This window comes from Brienomyrus brachyistius, chromosome 10 (assembly GCF_023856365.1).
Source record: "Brienomyrus brachyistius isolate T26 chromosome 10, BBRACH_0.4, whole genome shotgun sequence".
Classification (NCBI taxonomy): domain Eukaryota; kingdom Metazoa; phylum Chordata; class Actinopteri; order Osteoglossiformes; family Mormyridae; genus Brienomyrus; species Brienomyrus brachyistius.
Genome location: NC_064542.1, coordinates 2240231 through 2259510, shown reverse-complemented (window position 1 = coordinate 2259510; position 19280 = coordinate 2240231). Strand labels below are relative to the sequence as shown.

The 19280-nt window shown below is 44.1% G+C and overlaps 1 protein-coding gene across 1 annotated transcript; it reads right to left on the bottom strand.

Moving 5' to 3' along the window:
• Nucleotides 1-766: 766 nt before the first annotated feature.
• On the bottom strand, nucleotides 767-17825 carry LOC125750209 (WD repeat-containing protein 44-like). Its single transcript, XM_049027661.1, is given in 22 exon segments — nucleotides 767-1614; nucleotides 1826-1963; nucleotides 2410-2537; nucleotides 2649-2764; nucleotides 3277-3378; nucleotides 4037-4228; nucleotides 4500-4622; nucleotides 4724-4840; nucleotides 5039-5103; nucleotides 5214-5352; nucleotides 6554-6705; nucleotides 6823-6929; nucleotides 7471-7554; nucleotides 8165-8301; nucleotides 9394-9498; nucleotides 9904-10034; nucleotides 11980-12079; nucleotides 12082-12633; nucleotides 13346-13399; nucleotides 15281-15349; nucleotides 15907-15940; nucleotides 17270-17825. Coding segments are annotated over 22 exon segments (2811 nt in total). The 5' UTR covers nucleotides 17347-17825; the 3' UTR covers nucleotides 767-1525.
• Nucleotides 17826-19280: the final 1455 nt, after the last annotated feature.

Below are 19280 nucleotides of genomic sequence, written 5' to 3'. Positions count from 1 at the left end.
GACAACTTATTGTAATATAAAACATTCTATACACAAAATATAGCGAGTTAGACATGCTGGTCTTGCTTTGTCTGCCTGCATTACAAACTAAACCAGTAATATGCTTAATTTACTTTTCCAGCAACTGTGGCTGGGTTCTGTTAAGATGGTTCTGTTCTCTAGTGTGCAGATTAGTGTGCTATGAAGAACCACCCAAAAGTCAGTGCTGATGTATTACTGTTAAATTCATGCGTGTATAATGCAGAGATCAGTGGTGCTGGTATGAATGTGCTCATTTTTACATTATGCCTCAGAACGCAGTTCCTGCAAGTTAGACGCAGGTCGCGTGTGAAGGTGAGCTGAAATCCTCTGTAGCTTGTCTGAGTTTTAAATGATGTAAATATCTTGCTGATTTGTGCAATGGGGGGTGAGGGAGTGGACTTGTTACTCTTTTTAAAGGTTGTTTTAGAACTTTGTGGGGGGTGAGGATTATTATTACTTTGTAGTAAATGAATACAAACCCTCAGCTTTTGAGACCTACCATATGAAACTGTTCACACCCTATCAGATCACTGGTCTTTTTGTCAACTTCACAGAGGTGACTGGCAGTCGGTAGAAGAGGCAGTAATGCATGTCTTGCGGTCTTTTTAGTCTTCTGTATTTTCAGTTTTTTTGCCCACGACAGCCTTGTACAAACATCAAAACATGTTTACTCATGACTATGAAGGTGGTAAAATTGCAGCAACCTCCTGATTGAACTGGCATCATTTTACAGAGAATACATTCCCCAAGTTTGCCACAACCTTTATTGAAGTACAAAACTTTGCTACTGGGACTGAGAGAACCTACAGTGTTTTGGGGAGTTTTATGTGCTAGTTCAATAACTGCCTTGTCACCTGTCCAAGCAGCAGAGCAAAGAGCGCTTTGGGGGGTGTTTTATTGTATTTTTTAAACACTTCCTCTAAAGGAAACAGTAAACCATCAATAACAAATCTTAGGCGCCGTTCCCTACGATTGTTACTTCATTGGTTTTTGTATTTTTTTTTTTGCTTTTTTTTTTTTTACTGGAAGGTATTTACATTTCACTTAGATTTATCAAAGCTCAAAATAAATGACAAAACAATTACTGAATGGTAATACTAAAAACAATTATCCTTTGTGTAAAAAAAAACAAAACAAAAAAAGCCCCCCCGTTCTTGAAAGACCATCTGCAGCACATCTGAGGTGGCACTAGCATGACGTGAGACACAATGGGACAGCAGAAGGCAGACAAAGATGGGCACTTTAACCCCACACTGCTCCGACAGCGCATCTTTACATTTGCACCCCACATCTGTTAGAAGCAGTCATTAAGAGAACAAATATGGCTCTTATGCTTTGTGTTAATTTCCGCCTCCTCCATCCTCCACCCCCAAAATCAGCCAAAGAACCAGAAAATACATATTAGCAACCTATGTATGACAGCACTGACTAGGGAACTAACACTCCCAAAATCCTCCACAGGGACCAACCTTTTTTTTTAGGCGGGGGGGGGGCCTAAATGTGCTTAGTATTTCTTCACATTAACAAAAACCTTGATGGCACCAGTGAAATCGGCTGAAAGGAGGACTTCACTGTGGTCCGTCTTCAGAGCTCCTGTGGACAGAAGAAGCGCAGGGTGTTCAGCTGAATGAGCAAAACCACACAACCGTGTTTCAATGAGATCAAATGCAGATGAGCCGCCTTGCTTAAGGTCACAGCAACAGGGCGCTTGTCAAGAACTAGTGCTGTTTCTTAACTGCCATGCAACCATGCAATGCTGCCCCCCCCCCCCCCCCCCCCCAGTTGCACTAATTCGCGGCCCAACCTGAAGGGATGGCTTCTGTGTCCATAGGATCACCACTCCTGTCCTCAGTGTCTGGCTTATCAGGAGTTCCGGCTTCCGGAGACACGATGAGGCTGGGATTGGGGGCGAAGATGGCAGATGTGACAACGGCGTTGTGGGCTGTGGAAAAAAAGGGGTCCAGGCCTCAGCGGAATACCAGAAATCTTCAGCCATTAGTCTGTTCTTTACATTTTAACCAGTACAATATGCAAAGCCGGTATTGCAGATTTCCATCGATGACAATGAGATCGACTTGATGAATTTGACTGGCCTGACATGCATGTATATTTGTATATGCATGTATATTTTCATCAGCGTTAATTCAGCCTCCATGACTTTCAGCACAGTCATAGTCCCATAGTGACAGTGCAAGCCTTTAGCGAGATGACACAGTTGGTTTAAAGCTGCTACATCTCGTCCCTGCTGAATTGTCTAGATAAAAATGTGTGCTAAAAATAAGCAAATGAACACATAAGAGAGCATCTTCCAGCACCACAGCCGACAGCAAAACAAACAAGATGTGTTCACACTTCATTTATCTGAAGCCAAAGAAGTTCTTTCCTTACCCTTAATCCCTTCCCAGAAGTCGTTGCGGTCTCGCCGGACAGAGCTGAATTTGCTCAGGTCGTGGTACGTGCTCCAGATATAGACGTACTTATCCTCTGAACCGCTTACGATGAATGAATAATCGTGACTAAAAATGGGGGGGGGGAATAATATGATTGAAATAATAGTAATATCTAAATATTTATAAAATGCTTACGTATTTACTAAATAAGAGAAGTGCAGAGAGGAATTGCCCTACCTGAAACTAGCCTTAATCTGACTGCTGTGGTTCATGTATCCTTTGTACTTCATCGACAGGGAAAGGTCTCTGAGGTCATACAACCGAATCCGAGAGTCGTTGGAGGTCACCAAGATCTACAGGAAAAAAAAATAAAGAAAATTTGCTGTGACCCAGGAAACAGATTAAAATGTGACAGGAAACCCAAAAGCATATGAACCATCCTGCTAGACTTCTATGTAGCAGAACCTTCAATGGTCCTATAAAAAGCTGGCAGGTTTTGCAGACAATTCTTTTACAGTGCAGAGTTTATAGATCACCTGTGTATGTGGTTAAAGGAGATCCAGTTCAGCCTGAAATTCAGTAGGGTCTCATTTAGTACTTTACGCACATCTGTGGATTCTTGGTTTCCCATTAACCCAAGTTTACTGTAACCAGCTCCAAAGTGCATTAAGCATTATTCAAGTGCTTGTATTTGTTCTGGGGTCAGTGAGATGCATGGTGCAGGAAGCAACGGAGAGCAATCAGCTTGCAGTCCACTAAGAGCCATCAATCTCTTTGTTCCATTTAAAATCAAGGCCTTTTTGAAGCCTTTACTCCGGGTAGATGCACAATTCTTATGAGGGAATTGTGTTTGTTGAGGAAATACCTTGTTCTCCCCAGGCAGAGGCTCAATGCCAGTGATCTTGCGGCCCACGCGATTCCTCCCCCTTGTGGATCGCACATGGATCTGGGTGTGGTACTTTAGATGCTATGGAAAGAGATTTTTTTTCTTCGTAATTCATCTTTATATCCATTTTGTTCCTTCGAGACATTTTCAAACATTGTTATGAAAGTGCCTAATTGTACTGCATTCTAACCTTTAACACATCAAGTTTGATATGTATTATTGATGCTAATGGAATTACCAACACCATTAACAGAATGTACTAAAGAGACCTTGAAAGACATTTTCGTAATACACAGGACTGAACAGTGCAGTAGAAACAATATTAAATTTGAATGTACGGGTGGTGATCCAACAGAAGACATCTCCATTCTTTAACAAAATTACTCCAGTTTAAGGTGCAATCAAAGGAAAGTCTCCGGGCACATGGTGATGGAGCTGGAGAAAACAAACTGGGAAAGATCTACCAATCTAAAAGGCCTGGCTTCCTTTATTCCCAGCTAAAGTAGTGTTGCTCTGGAAGCATGAGGAACAATAGTACAGTTTCCTCCTTAGAGAAGCACCTCTATCCATATGGTTTCCAGGAAACTATATCAAATGGACGTGACCCAATAAAACAATAAAAATGCTACAAACTCTCATAGAATTAAATTCCAAAGTCATTCTCTACAGCCAATGATCAGTCTAGCAAGAGGTGCTCAAGACAGACCACTGCGGAGTTCATAAGAGGAAGTCAGAATACCTCAGTGTCGTAGAAGATGCAGCGTCCGTCGTAGGTGCCGATGACGGCGTACTTCCCGTTCTGACAGAAGTTGGCAGCGGTGATGAGGCGTGTCTGCCCATCCACCTCATTCCACAGTGCAACTTTCTTGTCTGGGATATTCCAGAGCCGCAGCTTGCCGTCCAATGAACCGCTTAGGAAGTAACGGTCGTCCTGCCGTGGAAGGGGAGTGAGAGGAGGGCATCAAAACGGTAGCAGAACTGGCAGGCAAAACCACATAAAATTGTCGATGTTTGACGCTGATGATTAACTTCTGTCATTAGAGTGCAGCGAGACAAAGGCAATGAAAGACCCCGAAATGGAAACCAAGCATTTCACATCCTTCTATGACTGTAGGCAACTCAAGACATCCCCCACGTTGATGGTAGACCATCTTCCTGAAGTCCCTGCCACCAGCTATTCTAGGATAGAGTAACAAACTCACTCTAGGGTGGAAGGCGATTGCTGTCACAAAGTCAATGTGCTGGAAGCAGCAGAGACACTCTCTCCTTGATATGTGCCACAGCCTGACTGTCTTGTCCATTGAGGAGGATAACAGGAAGTAGTTCTACAGACAAGTGATTAGAGACGAGAACCGTTAGCAAACTACATGGAATGTGGACTATTCCACACAGATAAATGGCCTTTAGTAGGTCGATGGCCACTTACCTTCGACCAGGACAGGTCCAGGAGATCGGCTGTGTGACCCTTGTACTTACAGAAGGGAACTTGGCGAAAAGGGACATTTCTGTCCTCCGTGTCTGGATCCTCATGGGTACTGGGGAACTGGAGATAGTGTTGTCAAGGTCAGAGATACGGGGACATGTGACCACAAGGTTGCAGGTTTGACTACCTGGAAGGAGCTTACTTTATTAGCAATGTTCAATTGACTTTGAGTTATATATAAATAGCAAAGCAAAGTGCAATATTTCTAGCTGTACAATGTAAAACCAAAACATAATCGGTGGATTCTATGCAACATACCCCACCATCTGTGTCAGATTTCGAGGAGTTCAAGCTCTCCTGGGAGGGGGACGGAGAAACACGGCCTATATGGGCGGAATTCGAGAAGTGAGTTCGGACATCCCAACTGAATATAACCAAGTCCCTATCTAAACACATGCAAAGTGTGAGATACTGAGGTCGCTGGTGCCCCTACCTTCCGTGTTGTACTTGATCCTCATGTTGTTGAAATAGTCAAAGGCGTTTTTCAGAACCCAGATGCGGACCACGTTGTCTTGGCCAGCAGTGGCCAGCAGTCGGCCACAATGAGAGAACTTCATCGTCCACACGGCGCCCTGGGGACGGGAGGGTGTACCATGAGTCAAGAGACGGAACTTTCCAGAACCTTAAACAGGGAAGTATTATTTATATACTCGTACATGGTGATGGGGAAAGAACCATGAATACGGAGACATCTTACAATGTTAGGAAGAAATTGTTAAGCTTTAGATTATTTTCATCTGTGAATTTATGTTCTGTGATTGTCATTCCAACGTTGGAAAGATCCATGGTGTCTCCCAGACAAAGGGACATACGGCAGGGCAGGAATGCCAGGTCTTCTAGTGACATTCATGCAAATACACAGCTGACAGAGTCCGCTGTTCCCTCCATCCCCATGGCCACAAGAGATGTGCACAGAAGTATGCATTCTGGGAGCAAATCAGTAGGGTGTGCTTGACAAAACACTCTGATAGCAATTATCACAAAAAAATGACAACTAGAGATCAACTAAACTAGCTTAATAAGGTTACATTCTCACTGCCAGCCACATCGTTCAATTCCGATTTTTTTTGCTCAGATCGGATTTGTCCATCTTGATGGTTCATATTCATAACTACAAGTGACCTGTATCTGAGTGCAATGTGAACGCATCGGTCCTCAGAAACGTCACACATGCGCACATTGATACGTTTTTACATGGGTCAACTGCGTCACCAACAACAAAAAACGTCATATCTGTGGGACGACTCATGGCATTAAAAATGGAGGCGTTTGTAGCTCACGCATGTATCGCCCTTTGCTCTGGAGGATGACAAACGGTGAATCAGCTGTACATGAGCAGGTCGAAAAGTAGAAAAAAGTTTTCGCAGTTATTGCTGGAACTGCTGCACCAAGAGATGTGTGGGTACGAGCCTGCCGGCGCAGGCTGATGATGTCAGCGCATGCATATAAACAAAAAGCCACATGAATTCCGATCACATGCAGGTCGCATGGCTGCGAATCGGATACGTACCACATATGAAAGTGACACAAATCCGATTTGAAAAGATCAGATCTGTGTCACATTAAGGCAAAAAATCCAATTTGAGTCACTTCAGCATGGCAGTGTGAACGCAGTGTAATAGAACACAAACAATTTATACACATACATGCAACAGAAACCTGTACATGAAGTAGGAAAAAAAATACTACACACATACACAGGTACTTATACACACTCACATGGACAGAGACAGACACAGACAGACAGACACACATACACACACACGCGCTTACCATGTGTTCTCCACTCAGGTCCTGGACCACCTTTATCTGATCAAAGTCAAAAGGTCCTTTGAAGCTGTGGGCAGCCTTGAACTTGACCGGCCGGTTGTATGGCATTCCCTCGTCGTCACTGGAGGACGGGTCATCCTGGTCCGTGTGGAACACTGAAATACGAGGCACATCGGTCGTAACTGTTACGCAGACTAAATAAAAGAAAATAACTAAACAAAAACAGCTGTGACGAGGAACGCCGTTGGCCTGGTGGCTTTTCCCAGCCTCACCTTCATCACGAACACTCTTGACCTTATTGACAGCCTTCTCTCCATATTCCTCTGCTAGATGTTTGGCCCTCTTCACGGACTTGCCCAAAAACTTCTTCAGCTGTGTGCTGCAAAGAAAACTTTCGCTTCAGATTTTAAAAAAATGACCAAACACACTAATATTAAACTGATGTGATTCTTGCAAACCTGCTCAAAGTGATAAAATACAGGCTGATGTAAATTTCTATTAAATATCTCCCCATCGACCCTTTCTCTGTTCACCTTATTAAGGTGACAACTAAACAAAAAAACCCATATGTGACAATGTGACATAGCAGTGGGCAGCTAATTCAGCGCCCGGGGAGCAGTGCTTGGGGGCAGTACCAACCATCAAGCGTCCCTAACCATCAAGCCACCACCACCCGGCAGATTCATATGGAAACAGCGTCAATTTCAAACATCGACCAGCAGAATTACAAGTCGTGCAATTTTCAGCAACATAAGGTCAGAAGAAAAAATGCAAATACCATCTGGTTAATAAAAACTGACATTTCTGTCTGACAAAAAAAAATGGTGAGATGAACAGCCACAGCTGAGGACCTGTGAAGTTACAGCGCAAATGGCAGGCAGAGGTTGCTGCTGCAGTATGGGTGCGGCGTTTACTCTTACGTCCTCTGCTTGAGCTTTCCTCCGTCGGTGTCGCTCAGCTGGGTGTGGGATTTGTCTTCATCATCAGACTGAGCCGAGTCATTCCTGAAAGACAGAACAGGCTGGCCAAACCCCGCTGACAAAATGTGTCATCGAATAGCAAACTTGGTGAAGCAATACATCAGAACAGAGAGCTGTCAGAACAAAATGTGCAACATTAATCGACTTTCTGTACTGGGTTAGACCAGGCAACGACTGCACTCTAATCCCAGAAAATACAATCCTTAGTCTAGCTTGTCAAGTTGCACTACTGAGAAAACAATGTTAATGACTGATATGTTAGCATGGAGAACAGCTCATCTCAACTAAATCCCGCAAATATATATTCTGTGCTACAGCTCCTTCCATGCCTCTCTTGCATACATGAATTGACCATTATTTCACTCTTAAAATACCAACTAAACAGGAGCAGAGACGGAACAACAAAAGACAAGCATATAGCTGGCTGAAGACTACTGATCTAACTTATTATTTAGCTACAGATATTCAGGCTGCATCTTTTTTTAAACACACTGACAAACTACACTGTTACGGGGCAACTTAATGTACGCATGACAACTAGAGATTAAGAAATTTCATGTTGAAGCAGTCATGGAGGTGTAAGACATTCACAATGGATTCAAATATCTGTCTGGAGATGTAGGAGAGTCCTTACGTGACATATTCTTTGGTCCTCCTCATAATATGCAGTGTCAGCGGGTTTATTCCCGTGGGCAGCTTCTCCTCGGCCAGGCTGAGTGGGATCTCCTCCCCCGTGTCCAGATTCTTGATCATCACGCTGGCTAGGATCTCCTATCAGAGATGGCATGCGAAGATCCAATGAGCAGGAGCAGGCGGCATCTTAATAACCACTCACCTTCGGCTACTTAGGTCCTTCCATCCAAAGCGACTTACAGCTAATCTCTTTTTCCACAGTCTGATATGTCCCAAGAGCGATTAGCCCCTCTTGACTCTTGATCTGGCAGCCTTCCATTCAAGAGTCCTTGCCATTAGCATAGCGGCTAGCTACGCTACATTCTGCCCTCATGAGAGGTCTGGCCATTTAAGGTGCTCTACCCTGGGCTTTTCCATTCATATCACAGCTGGCCTGCAATTTTACACTGCAAACACACCTCACACTGCAGCCAGAATCCTGCCAAACAAGCTGGACATGAGTGGACATGAGCCTGAATAATGGAGAATCTAAACCTTTACATTACCATGCCAAAGATGACTAAGGGAAGAATATAAATTTACTATAAGCAGAAACTTATCGCTACAAACAAAACCTGGACTGTAACACATGACAGAGAAAACAACAAGGCTATTAAAGTAAATGATCTACAAACAAAGAAAGCATGCTTCTGCAAAAATCATTTTTATAGATAAGAGAATGAAATGCATGCCTGGAAAATAAATAAATAAATACTCATCCTATTTGTTATAAGACATGAAACAGCACCAACACTGCTGAAATACAAATCTTATTTGTCCATTTTAAGCCAGTAATTCAACACCAAAGAGGAGAAACGGCACGTCTAAGTCATAAAATGTTCTCGTACTGTTCATTTCCATATACATCGGGGGATTCTGTCATTCAAAGCCTGAAACTGACACAACCGTTCGTCTAAGAGAGAAACGTAACTGTAGACACTGAGACATTCTTTGTTTATTCATTTATTTTATCATTTTTGTGACACCTTCCTAAACACACACGCTCAGCATAGTTGGGTGGTAACGAAATGCAGAAGTACACCACCTTGGTCATGGTACCACCATCGCTTAACAGAGGAAAACCGTTTTCTAGGAACAAAACTGTTCCGAGAGGTTCCACAGTTACCCAAGAGGTGTTAGCGATGGCGTGCCCACGGCTAATGGCAACAAGCGCCGTTGACTGCCTCCTACCTCGTCGGTCATCTCACGGCCAGAGTTGGAGCGCGGCCGCTGGGGTCCTGGTGCCTGGCCCTCGCTGGGTGCTGAACTCTGTCCGTCCGCCGCACTGCCGCTCTCCTACGACCACACGCACAGACACAGCCTACAGTGGGCCACCAAACGCTTCAATATAAAGCCAGTCAGCTGGAATGCCTGGCATGACCGGCAAATGTTCATAATCTCTGATCAGCTGGGCAGATACCCATAATGCACTGCAAAATCGCAACCAATACGCACCAATTCACCTGGCGTAAAATTCAGACATTTAAAGGGAAATTCACAGTAACAGTAAGGCACAGGGCAAGACTAAGGCATTGCTTTTACAATTTTCTTGCTGAAAGACACAACCCACAAAAGTACAACGTGGAGACTGTCAGCTTCAGGGAGGCAAATATAACTGATGATAAACAAAATCTATTCCCCGGACACCCTGAAATTAAACTTTGACTAGGTCTCGTTCTGCTGTGAGGGCTGGGTACCAACCTGGGCAGTGACCACCTTGTCCCCGCTGGTGGCACTGGCTAGGTCCAGGGAGTGCTGCAGGTCCTTGGTGATGAAGTCCACGGCAGTGTTGGGCGACACCAGGCCAAAGGACGCAGGCTGTTCTGAGGTCACTGAAGGAGAACCAGCATGAGGAACGGAGAGCTGACTAGGCTACTCCAGGGTCACAAACTAATGCTAAGTTCACACTACATGACTTTTAAAGTTGTCATATCGATGTGCTGTTCACACACGACACGACCGATGAACAACCGGGGCTCACACAGTACAAGATCTTTCACCAGGAGGAATCGCTGACGAGTCTGTCTGGTCTCCAAACTGTTTTGTCATTAAATCACACATGTGATTGACACCGGGAAATCACAATTCTAGTGCCAACACACTACGAATTGTTCCAGCACTTTAATCAAATGACCAATATGCTCGACATTTACACACGCCACAAATTAACCCTCTTATACATACAACTTTCAGGGAAACAGTATCACATACCTTAGATCTTTAGCAACCCGGCATATAAAATGTGTGCATGTGTGTGTGTTTGTGTATATATATATATATCTCTCTGAACACCAAGAACAGTTTCTAAACAAACTGAACTGTTTCCACCTTTTTAAATTCCTCCCCCTGGCTTCACCTCACCCTGTATCTTGCTCTCTCATTGGCTGTGGTTCGTCGCCATACTCATTACCAGCCTCGACACTTCACACCTACAGGATATGGAGTCGCCGATAGGTCCTGATATTTAACATGGTGGAAATTCGATGGACGTCTGCCATGCATCAGCATCTCCGATGGGTCGCGATTTTTTAACAGATCACAATCAGCGATCGAGCATGGATTTACCAGCGCCGATTGCACACTGATTTGCCTCCGATCTGGGGGTTTTGTCGGCACTTTGTGGTCTCAACCTCCTTTTTCACTCCACGATTAAACTAATTAAACCAAAAAACACCAGTTAGAAGGAGCTTCTCACCCCAACCACTCAGAAGATAATATTTGTTAAGGGAGCAACAGAGTCACACAAAAAGGTTTCCATTTCATCACCCTGGCCTGTCGCTGTACCCTAAAGCACAGCTACCTAACCTAATTACTGTGCTTGGTTAACTGTCCAAGTAACACCGAAAATTCATCACAGCCAGGGAAGGCAGTCGCAGTCGTATTATACGTACAGTATAACATCAAATGAAACTGGGCACCGCCAAAGGCCTTCCTGTACAAGCCTCCCCAGTGATATTGGAGACACATATCCTATTACAGAGCATTATAAGTACATTTAAAAAGAGTGTAAACACTGCTAAGTAACTATAGTTCTCGTGAGCCTTAATGAACAGTAATAACACTTGTATGTATGTTAATGCAGAGACGGCATGGTGGCGCAGTGGTTAGCACTGCTGCCTCACACCTCTAGGACCCGGGTTCGAGTCTCTGCCTGGGTCACATGTGTGTGGAGTTTGCATGTTCTCCCCATGTCGTCGTGGGGTTTCCTCCGGGTACTCCAGTTTCCCCCCACAGTCCAAAAACATGTGTGAGTGTGCCCTGCGATGGGCTGGCCCCCCATCCTGGGTTGTTCCCTGCCTCGTGCCCATTGCTTCTGGGATAGGCTCCGGACCCCCCGCAACCCAGTAGGATAAGCGGTTTAGAAAATGGATGGATGGATGTATGTTAATGCCAGGGATACGCTGCGATCTTTAGACACGCTAATAATAGGGTGAAAATTCGCCGGATGGTATTTTCTACTAATTTCGGGCAAAGGCAGCATCCACAGTGTTCGGCAGCTCTGTAGGGACCGTGGCCGTTAACATCGCATACAGTGATTAACAATGCTTCATATGGTGTCTTTTCTGTTTTTAACCAAATTAACTTGTATGCTTTTATTTACTTTTGAACTACTGGTATTTAGTCCGTTACAGTAATTATTTCTTTACATATTCCGTGACAGTAGCTATTTACTTATGACATCATATTCAATTTCGACTTTTTTCATCTACGATGGGTCATCGAAACACCCATAGCTTTGTCGAGGAGCACGTGTATAATCCAAGACCCCTCCCTCACCTTCCAGTGCTGATGGCCGCAGCGTATCCTGAGTTTTTTTGCGAGGGGGGGGAGCAGGGCGGGATGGAGGAGGAGGACGTGGAGGGGGGGGCCCCGCCGGGCGGGGGGGGGTCGTACGGGCGGCGGTTTCTTGGTGCTGGCCACGATGTCCGGCTCCACGATGAACTGCCGGGGGGGCTTGCTGGGGGCGAGGGGATCCTGGTCGGCCAGCTTGGTGTTGTCAGATACCTGCTGCAGAATGTCCGCTGTGCTGGGAGGGCGGCCCGTGTCTGTGGTCGGATCGAGCTGTGGAGGGCGTGGTTCTTCTGGAACCAGGACACTGGTGACATCTGGAGGTGTGGCGGCCCGGGTTGCCTCGACTGACGAACCAGGCGCATCAAGGGCCATATCGGTGGGGGCTGTTGTCCCAGCATCCTCCTCTCCATCATGGACCTCGACAGGAACTTCTGATATCTCAACCACAACTTGCGGTCCTATGGACGTAGGCCCTGCATCAGTCTCCTGCTGACCCGTGTCCTCGTCAATGGCTCCGCCCCCTCCTGGCCCCGCCCCCTGGGGCCCACCCCCTTCACAAGCTTCTCTGTTGTCTGTCAGCAGCGAATCATCTGCAGCAGTGCTCTTCTTCTGGCTCTCCTCGATGATGCTATCGATAATCTGGAAGCAGAAGGAAATTAAATACGCTTTGCAGGGGTCCCCAACTATACTCCATCAGCAAACACAAAACCAAAATCGACTTCCTGAAAAAGGGGAAAGGAGGCACTCAAACCCTCAACCAATAGTTTGAGCACCCTCTCTGGACACTATTTCCCAGCTCAGTTTAATAAAAGGTCTGCTCCATGATAAATCTGTAAATTTACTTGGGCTGCTACATTGCTGATGACAGGGTGTGGATGATATTTACAGAACAGCGATTTAAAGACATTATCCTTCTGACGGACGACAGAAACCCCGGCGTGACTTAATCCTGGGCTGTGCTCCCAACAGGAAGGAATCCAGACACTGATGCAGGAAGTCAGCCAACGTTTGCGGCAGCGAGACAAAACAGGCGAGCACCCTCTCACACGCTCCCCCCAACACCCGTGACCGACCGGCCGCCCGACTGGAAGGGGAAGGCCGGAGCGGAGGGCGGGGCCAGACTGGCTGATCTACCACCACGACGTGGGGGGGATCCCTTGTGGTTGTATCTGATTGGAGCCCTGGCAGGTTAAATCAACATCACATCGCTTTGCTTCTATTAAGATAATTTTTTTAAAGTGTGACGGCCATGCCAAACATAAGAGGACGAAGAACGGGAGCTCAGATGACCAGAGAACGAGACTGGAAGGAGCTCGGGGTGGAGGTTAAGGGTCGTGGGAAATGGACACACCTGGATGGAGTCCTCAGGCTGCGCTGCATCACGTACTGCGAGGTCACCAGTCTCCTGCAGTGGGACAGGCACAAAAGACAACAGCCTGTCTGTAGTTATTCTCACAGACTGCTAGTCACTGCATCTCACCATTACAATGCTGTAATCCTGCTTAGTCTGGCTTTAACGTTCGACCCGATTCAAACAGCATCTCGAATCCCCCATCTGTCTGAAGGCCCAGTGCCATTCAGCAGAAACGAGATAAAAAGACGACTGCCTCCTATCTGCTGCGCTCCTAGCCGTTCTGTGGGTGGACACCAGCGTAAATCGCTAAATCTGATACCATTGATTCTCCATGTGAAGGGAGTGGAGGGCCCTTGTCTGCCATGATGCTGTTCTAATATCATAAAGAGCAGAGCTTATAAATACACTCTGAAGCTAGGCTCTGTCGTCACAGTGCGTTTTTTGTACCAGGAGAGGCAGGCAAGGGAACAATGGATGACGGAACCCTGGATGAGAGCCTTGTCTAAAGCTGGAAGCTCCTGGGCTTCAGCTTCGAGCCGCTCTCCTCCACACCACCCCCACAATATCACTAGGCTACTGCGAAATGGCTGCCAGATCAGAGGGAAAAAGACACAGGAACAGTGACGATCTTCCCATGTCTTAGGACGGACTTGAATTTCATTTGTATACCGGACACAGACTGAACATCGCCTTTCTCCAGCAAGACCGTTTCGCAGGCCTTTCTCCATCCACAGCAATTAAAGGGTTTTAGGAATCGTGCGTTGCATTTCCACTCAAGTACAGTGCATTATCATAACATGCCCGGTGGCACTAAATGCATTTTCCTTCATTTCGAATAATTGCCATTGTGACTTCATTTTACTGGCTAGATAGATTCATGCCAGATTCATGGCTATCATGCGTGTTCATGAAGGGGTCTCTGTCCTCAAGTAGCATTTTTCTACTTTAGCACATTCAGCATTGACTGGTAGGTAAATATTGACGCCGGCCGACACACATCTACACGATCTCAAGGAGTCACTTCCACATCCAAACAAGTGGATTTTTCTTCCTTCTACTGTCTGGTTAAAGAGGGTGCCATTCACTGGCTCTGGAGACCCACACGGATGCACTAGTTCCTGATTTTCGGAGTACCATAAGAACAGAATCTCAAGACATAATTACAGCCAACTGAAGCAACAGCTGTTACCTTCACATTTTCTTTGGAATCCCATTAGATGAAAAAACACAGACAAAAAAAAACTAATTTCCAAACAGCTGCTCATTCCCGCTTCTGGTGATCTACCATCCTGTAGAGTTTAGATGCAGCACTAACTAACACACCTGATAGAGATAATCATCTATGTTAACATAGGTGGATCCAGTATTAAGATACTACCGAAAGACTGAATTATCCATATTAGGTGTATAAAGATTAGGTTGCCCCTAAGATCTGCATGGTGTCCAGGAGCAGGAATGAGCAGCCCAGGTTATGAGGGACAGCACCAGATCTGGCGAGTAGCATGTCTTGGAGAAGCAACAAGCTGCTACGATTCACCGCCAGCTGTACTGGTTAACATCAGTAATTAGGCTGACATTAATTACATTCAGAGAGGCAATATTACGGGGCATGCATATGCGGGTTGAACAATGATGCCCAAAAAAAATAAAGCCATCTCTCACAGAGATGGAAACCCTGACCCGTCCCAAACTGTTCCCAAGGTCTTTGAGCGAGGTTCGGTCCACTCTGGGGGAAACCTGTATTAAGTAAGAGGGGCCCTGAGGTGGTACCATTAAGAGAGACACCCCCCCGAAACAAGGTCAGACTTAGGGTGGGTTACAAAGGCCTCACTAAGTCGGCATCTCAAGTCAACATGATCGGATACCTCGTCTGCGAAAACAAAGCCTACATTCGGCAAATGTTAGTAAACTTAGCAAACTAACAGTACATACTTCAAATAGGCAGTGAAAGCCACTTTTGAACATAGAGGAAGTCGAACTGGACTTGAAAAGGAGCAGTTCCTGTAGAGGGAAAACGCAACATCTTGGCTTTGTGTGAAGCCTAGCTAAAGAGAAACATTCTGGCCTCACATCTCACTGCGCCATCCCTTAGCAGTTACTGAAGTAATTATCTGGGTATTGAATTGCCCTGCGTAGTGTTTTAAATACAAAACCTTTGAAACGTGATCTGAAATATGCAGGATTTCAATCTCAGAGGGTTTGTAGGTGGGAAATCTACCTTGACAATGCTATTAGAATTTATGGTGTGTAAATGTCAAGGTCAAGACTATGATCAGGAAATACAGTGTGATGACCTTCTGAAAGTGCTGCACACTAATTTTAACAGGTCTGCTAAGGATGATCTACCCCCTGTATGTGTGAAGTATCACTGTGTGCCATGTTTTCTAATTGAACACCGATGCTATTCTGTTCAAGGTATGAATGTAGATTTTGCCCTTGAATCACTTTCATCAGAAATTGCGAGATGATTTTAAACAAATAAAAATTCAAATAAAATTTTGAAAGAACTTTTGTGTTTAATTGTCTGCTACAAAGCATAACATACTTCCAGCACATACCTTTTTTTCAAGTAAGGCAAATTTTTCAGGTGACCTGAGAAAGAAAAAAAAACAAACTGGAAATTACTTAACATGTCTACACAAGGAACATATGAGATGTGACAGTGACTGAGAGTTTCAAGGGGAACTGAACCAAAAAAGGATGAACATGTGATGATCTAACTGAAAGATGATTTGGGATACTTCCGAAAGACGTGGACTTAATAAAACAGGTAACACAAATTCACTATTGAAACGAATCAGGCAAACTGAAAATACGCATCTGCTTATGTATGCGGCATCCAGATTTTCAGATCAAGGTCTGTCCCACATGTTAAAGAAACATCTTACTCAAATGATGAAAAAGGAACTGGGGCTGAGACTTCGTATTTACTGAAGTACGCAACCACCCTTATAATTTCAGTCGGCTGTATATACAACCGAAACAGTCTTTGGCTATCTGTCACAATCAGGGGCGAGTTCACAGCTTTCAGGTACTAAATGCTGTGGATCCCGTTAATATGACACATGTAGGAGACTAAACTGGGATTTTGAAGGCTATAAGGCCACAGAAATTCTATAAATAATTCAACACAGTTAACAGAAAAAAACCAAACATATAAAGACTGTCTTCATAATGAAAACAACTAGAATACTAGACTCATGGCAAAACGTGTGCTTAAATATTTGAGTAAGGCGGCAATCAAAATTCTTTCTTAAAGCAACAACTAGTTAGAGATTAGGTGCTGATCGAGCTTAGTCACTACTGATTTTATCATGTGCCTGTCATGACTGATGATCCATGAGAGCCAGCCGATCCTACGGAACAGCTGCGATGCGTGATAGAATACCTGCAAACGTCTTACGCTAACAAAGTTAGCTATTTAATACAATTATTTCTAACTGTAAACCCGTCATACGAAGGTATCTTTAAAAATAAAAATGCAGTCCATCACTGCATGGAATCTGCTTGAGGGGCAGGTTGTCAAAATCTTTTGCGAAATGTGATCATTAGCCGCGTGCATCAATTTAATGGTCACATGAGTGAACTTTACACAAAACATCTACGTAAAATGCTGATTCGGTCCTGCAAAATCATACGGGGTAAAAAGAAGTTATGTGGGCAACACGTCGCAGTTCATTTTTTTGCAAAAATCGAAAAAAATCGCTTTCTTTTTATTTTCCAGGACGTTCAACTATATGAATTTCAACAATGTGAGAGTAGTAAAGCAAGTCTGGACACAGTGCAAGCTAGCTTCGCAAGTAAATGTCAGTTACTCCAGCAGGCTACATCAACGCCCATATTATGCTAACAAGTTTCACACTTCCTGCCGGCTGCGCGCACAGTCCATCGGACAGAGAAAAATAAGAGCTAATAACTTACACTTTTGGAGAAGGGCTCAGACTGACATCTTCGGCCGCATCGTAAAATTCTTCTGTGTCACTAGTGTCAGACGCCATTTAGCTATAACGCTCATATAAACGCCCCAGCAATCGAACACGTAGAGCTGGATTCCTCTTTCGATCGAGGCTGGGCTTGCTTCTGGAGATACACTGGCGACTATCTGTGCAAAGGTGTTGCCGGGAAACAACACGCAGTAAGTTAGAAAACATACACACTCAAAGATGTTGCTGCCTCTGCCTACAAATGAGCAGAGGCCTCGGCAGTCAATGAAAACGCAATCCAGCTGACAACTAACTTAGCGAGCAACTATCTGGCTGCCTAAACGTAAACGATAAAGGACAGCTCGAGTTGGTGAAGTTCCCCTATGTGACTAGACCAGTCAACGATATTCAGACTCCTCGGCACTCGTTTCATCGGCAACTCAGAAATAAAAATTTAACGCTGGGACACGAGAAGCAGTTATAATATTTTGACAGGATCAGAGCAGGGTGATCAGCCAATCTCCCACCTTATTTTTTCCTACGAAGAAGCAAATCACGCCCGATAATCTCGCGAGGTTTCAAGCGAAGTTGAACCAGGAAGAGCATGTCGCGTTATCAGTTAAAATGATGTTCCGTCGCATGCGCCGAGATTTGTGTCTCGGTTTGGACGCCTTTATAATTCAATACGCAAATACTATATGAAGTTCTAGTATTGATACAGATACTAAATATTTTAATGACATTAAGATTTTTGATGGTGAGGATAGTGATTATTTTAAAATAATTATTTGTAAAGGCTAAAGTAAATTTAAAGTAAAGCTGGACAATACTACATTTATTACAAAGGAAAATAAACATACAAAAACGTATTTACACTAATATGTAATCTAATCAATACAATAAAATATTTTAGAAATATTTTTTAACTTTTACATAAATGTTAATTTTACATTATATTATTCAAAGATGTCATGAGTTTGGAAGAAGCGTGTTATTCTTTTGCTAATTATTTAATTAACAATTTCCAGAGTAATAGTCGCAGCGATTGCTTAGATCGATGTATTTAAAGTTGTTTTATTTCTACTGTATAAGGCTGGAAAGCAGCATAGTAGTTGTCTATTATTTGTATTCATGAGACAATAACATAATGGAAAACGCTGTCCTATCATTTTTGGCCACGGGGGGTGCTGTTTACCATGGACTATTTTTTGGCAGGCTGCAAGTAATTTTCAATATTTCGATCAATACTAGCTTTATGCATCATGATGTCAACCCCTAAAATCCATCCATCCATCCATTTTCCAAACCACTTATCCTACTGGGTTGTGGGTGGTCCAGAGCCTATCTTGGAAGCTACGGGCACAAGGCAGGGAACAACCCAGGATGGGAGGCCAGCCCACCACAGGGCACAAACACACAACATTCACTCACACATGTACTCCTATGGGCAATTTAGTAACTCCAATTAGCCTCAGCATGTCTTTGGACTGTGGGGTGAAACCAGACAACCCCATAACAACATGGGGAGAACATGCAAACTCCACACACATGTGACCCACGCGGAGACTCGAACCTGGACCCCAGAGGTGTGAGGCAACAGTGCTAACCACTGCAGCACCATGCTGCCCCCAACCCTAAAATCATTTGCCTAAATAATTTATTCTAGTTTCAAAACACAAAAAAATTAATCTGCAGAATATTTATTTGAATACACATTTACTGTTTATTTTAAACAGTGTATGTGTGGAGTATCTTATATAAAGTTATTGCCATGAAATGACAGTGAAAACCTTTGAGCTTTAGTTCTTTCATCTAATGAGGTACTTCTAAAATTTGTAATTTTTTAATAAGTTAATGAATAAATTATACACTCATTGGCTAATTTATTAGGTGCACATGCTTGCTATCTTTTCATGTCAGAATATTTCCAAACCTTTATATTTTAATATAGAAATCTTATTTAATTATGTGCATGCTTTTGCATGCTTAGTTCGATAACACCAATCACT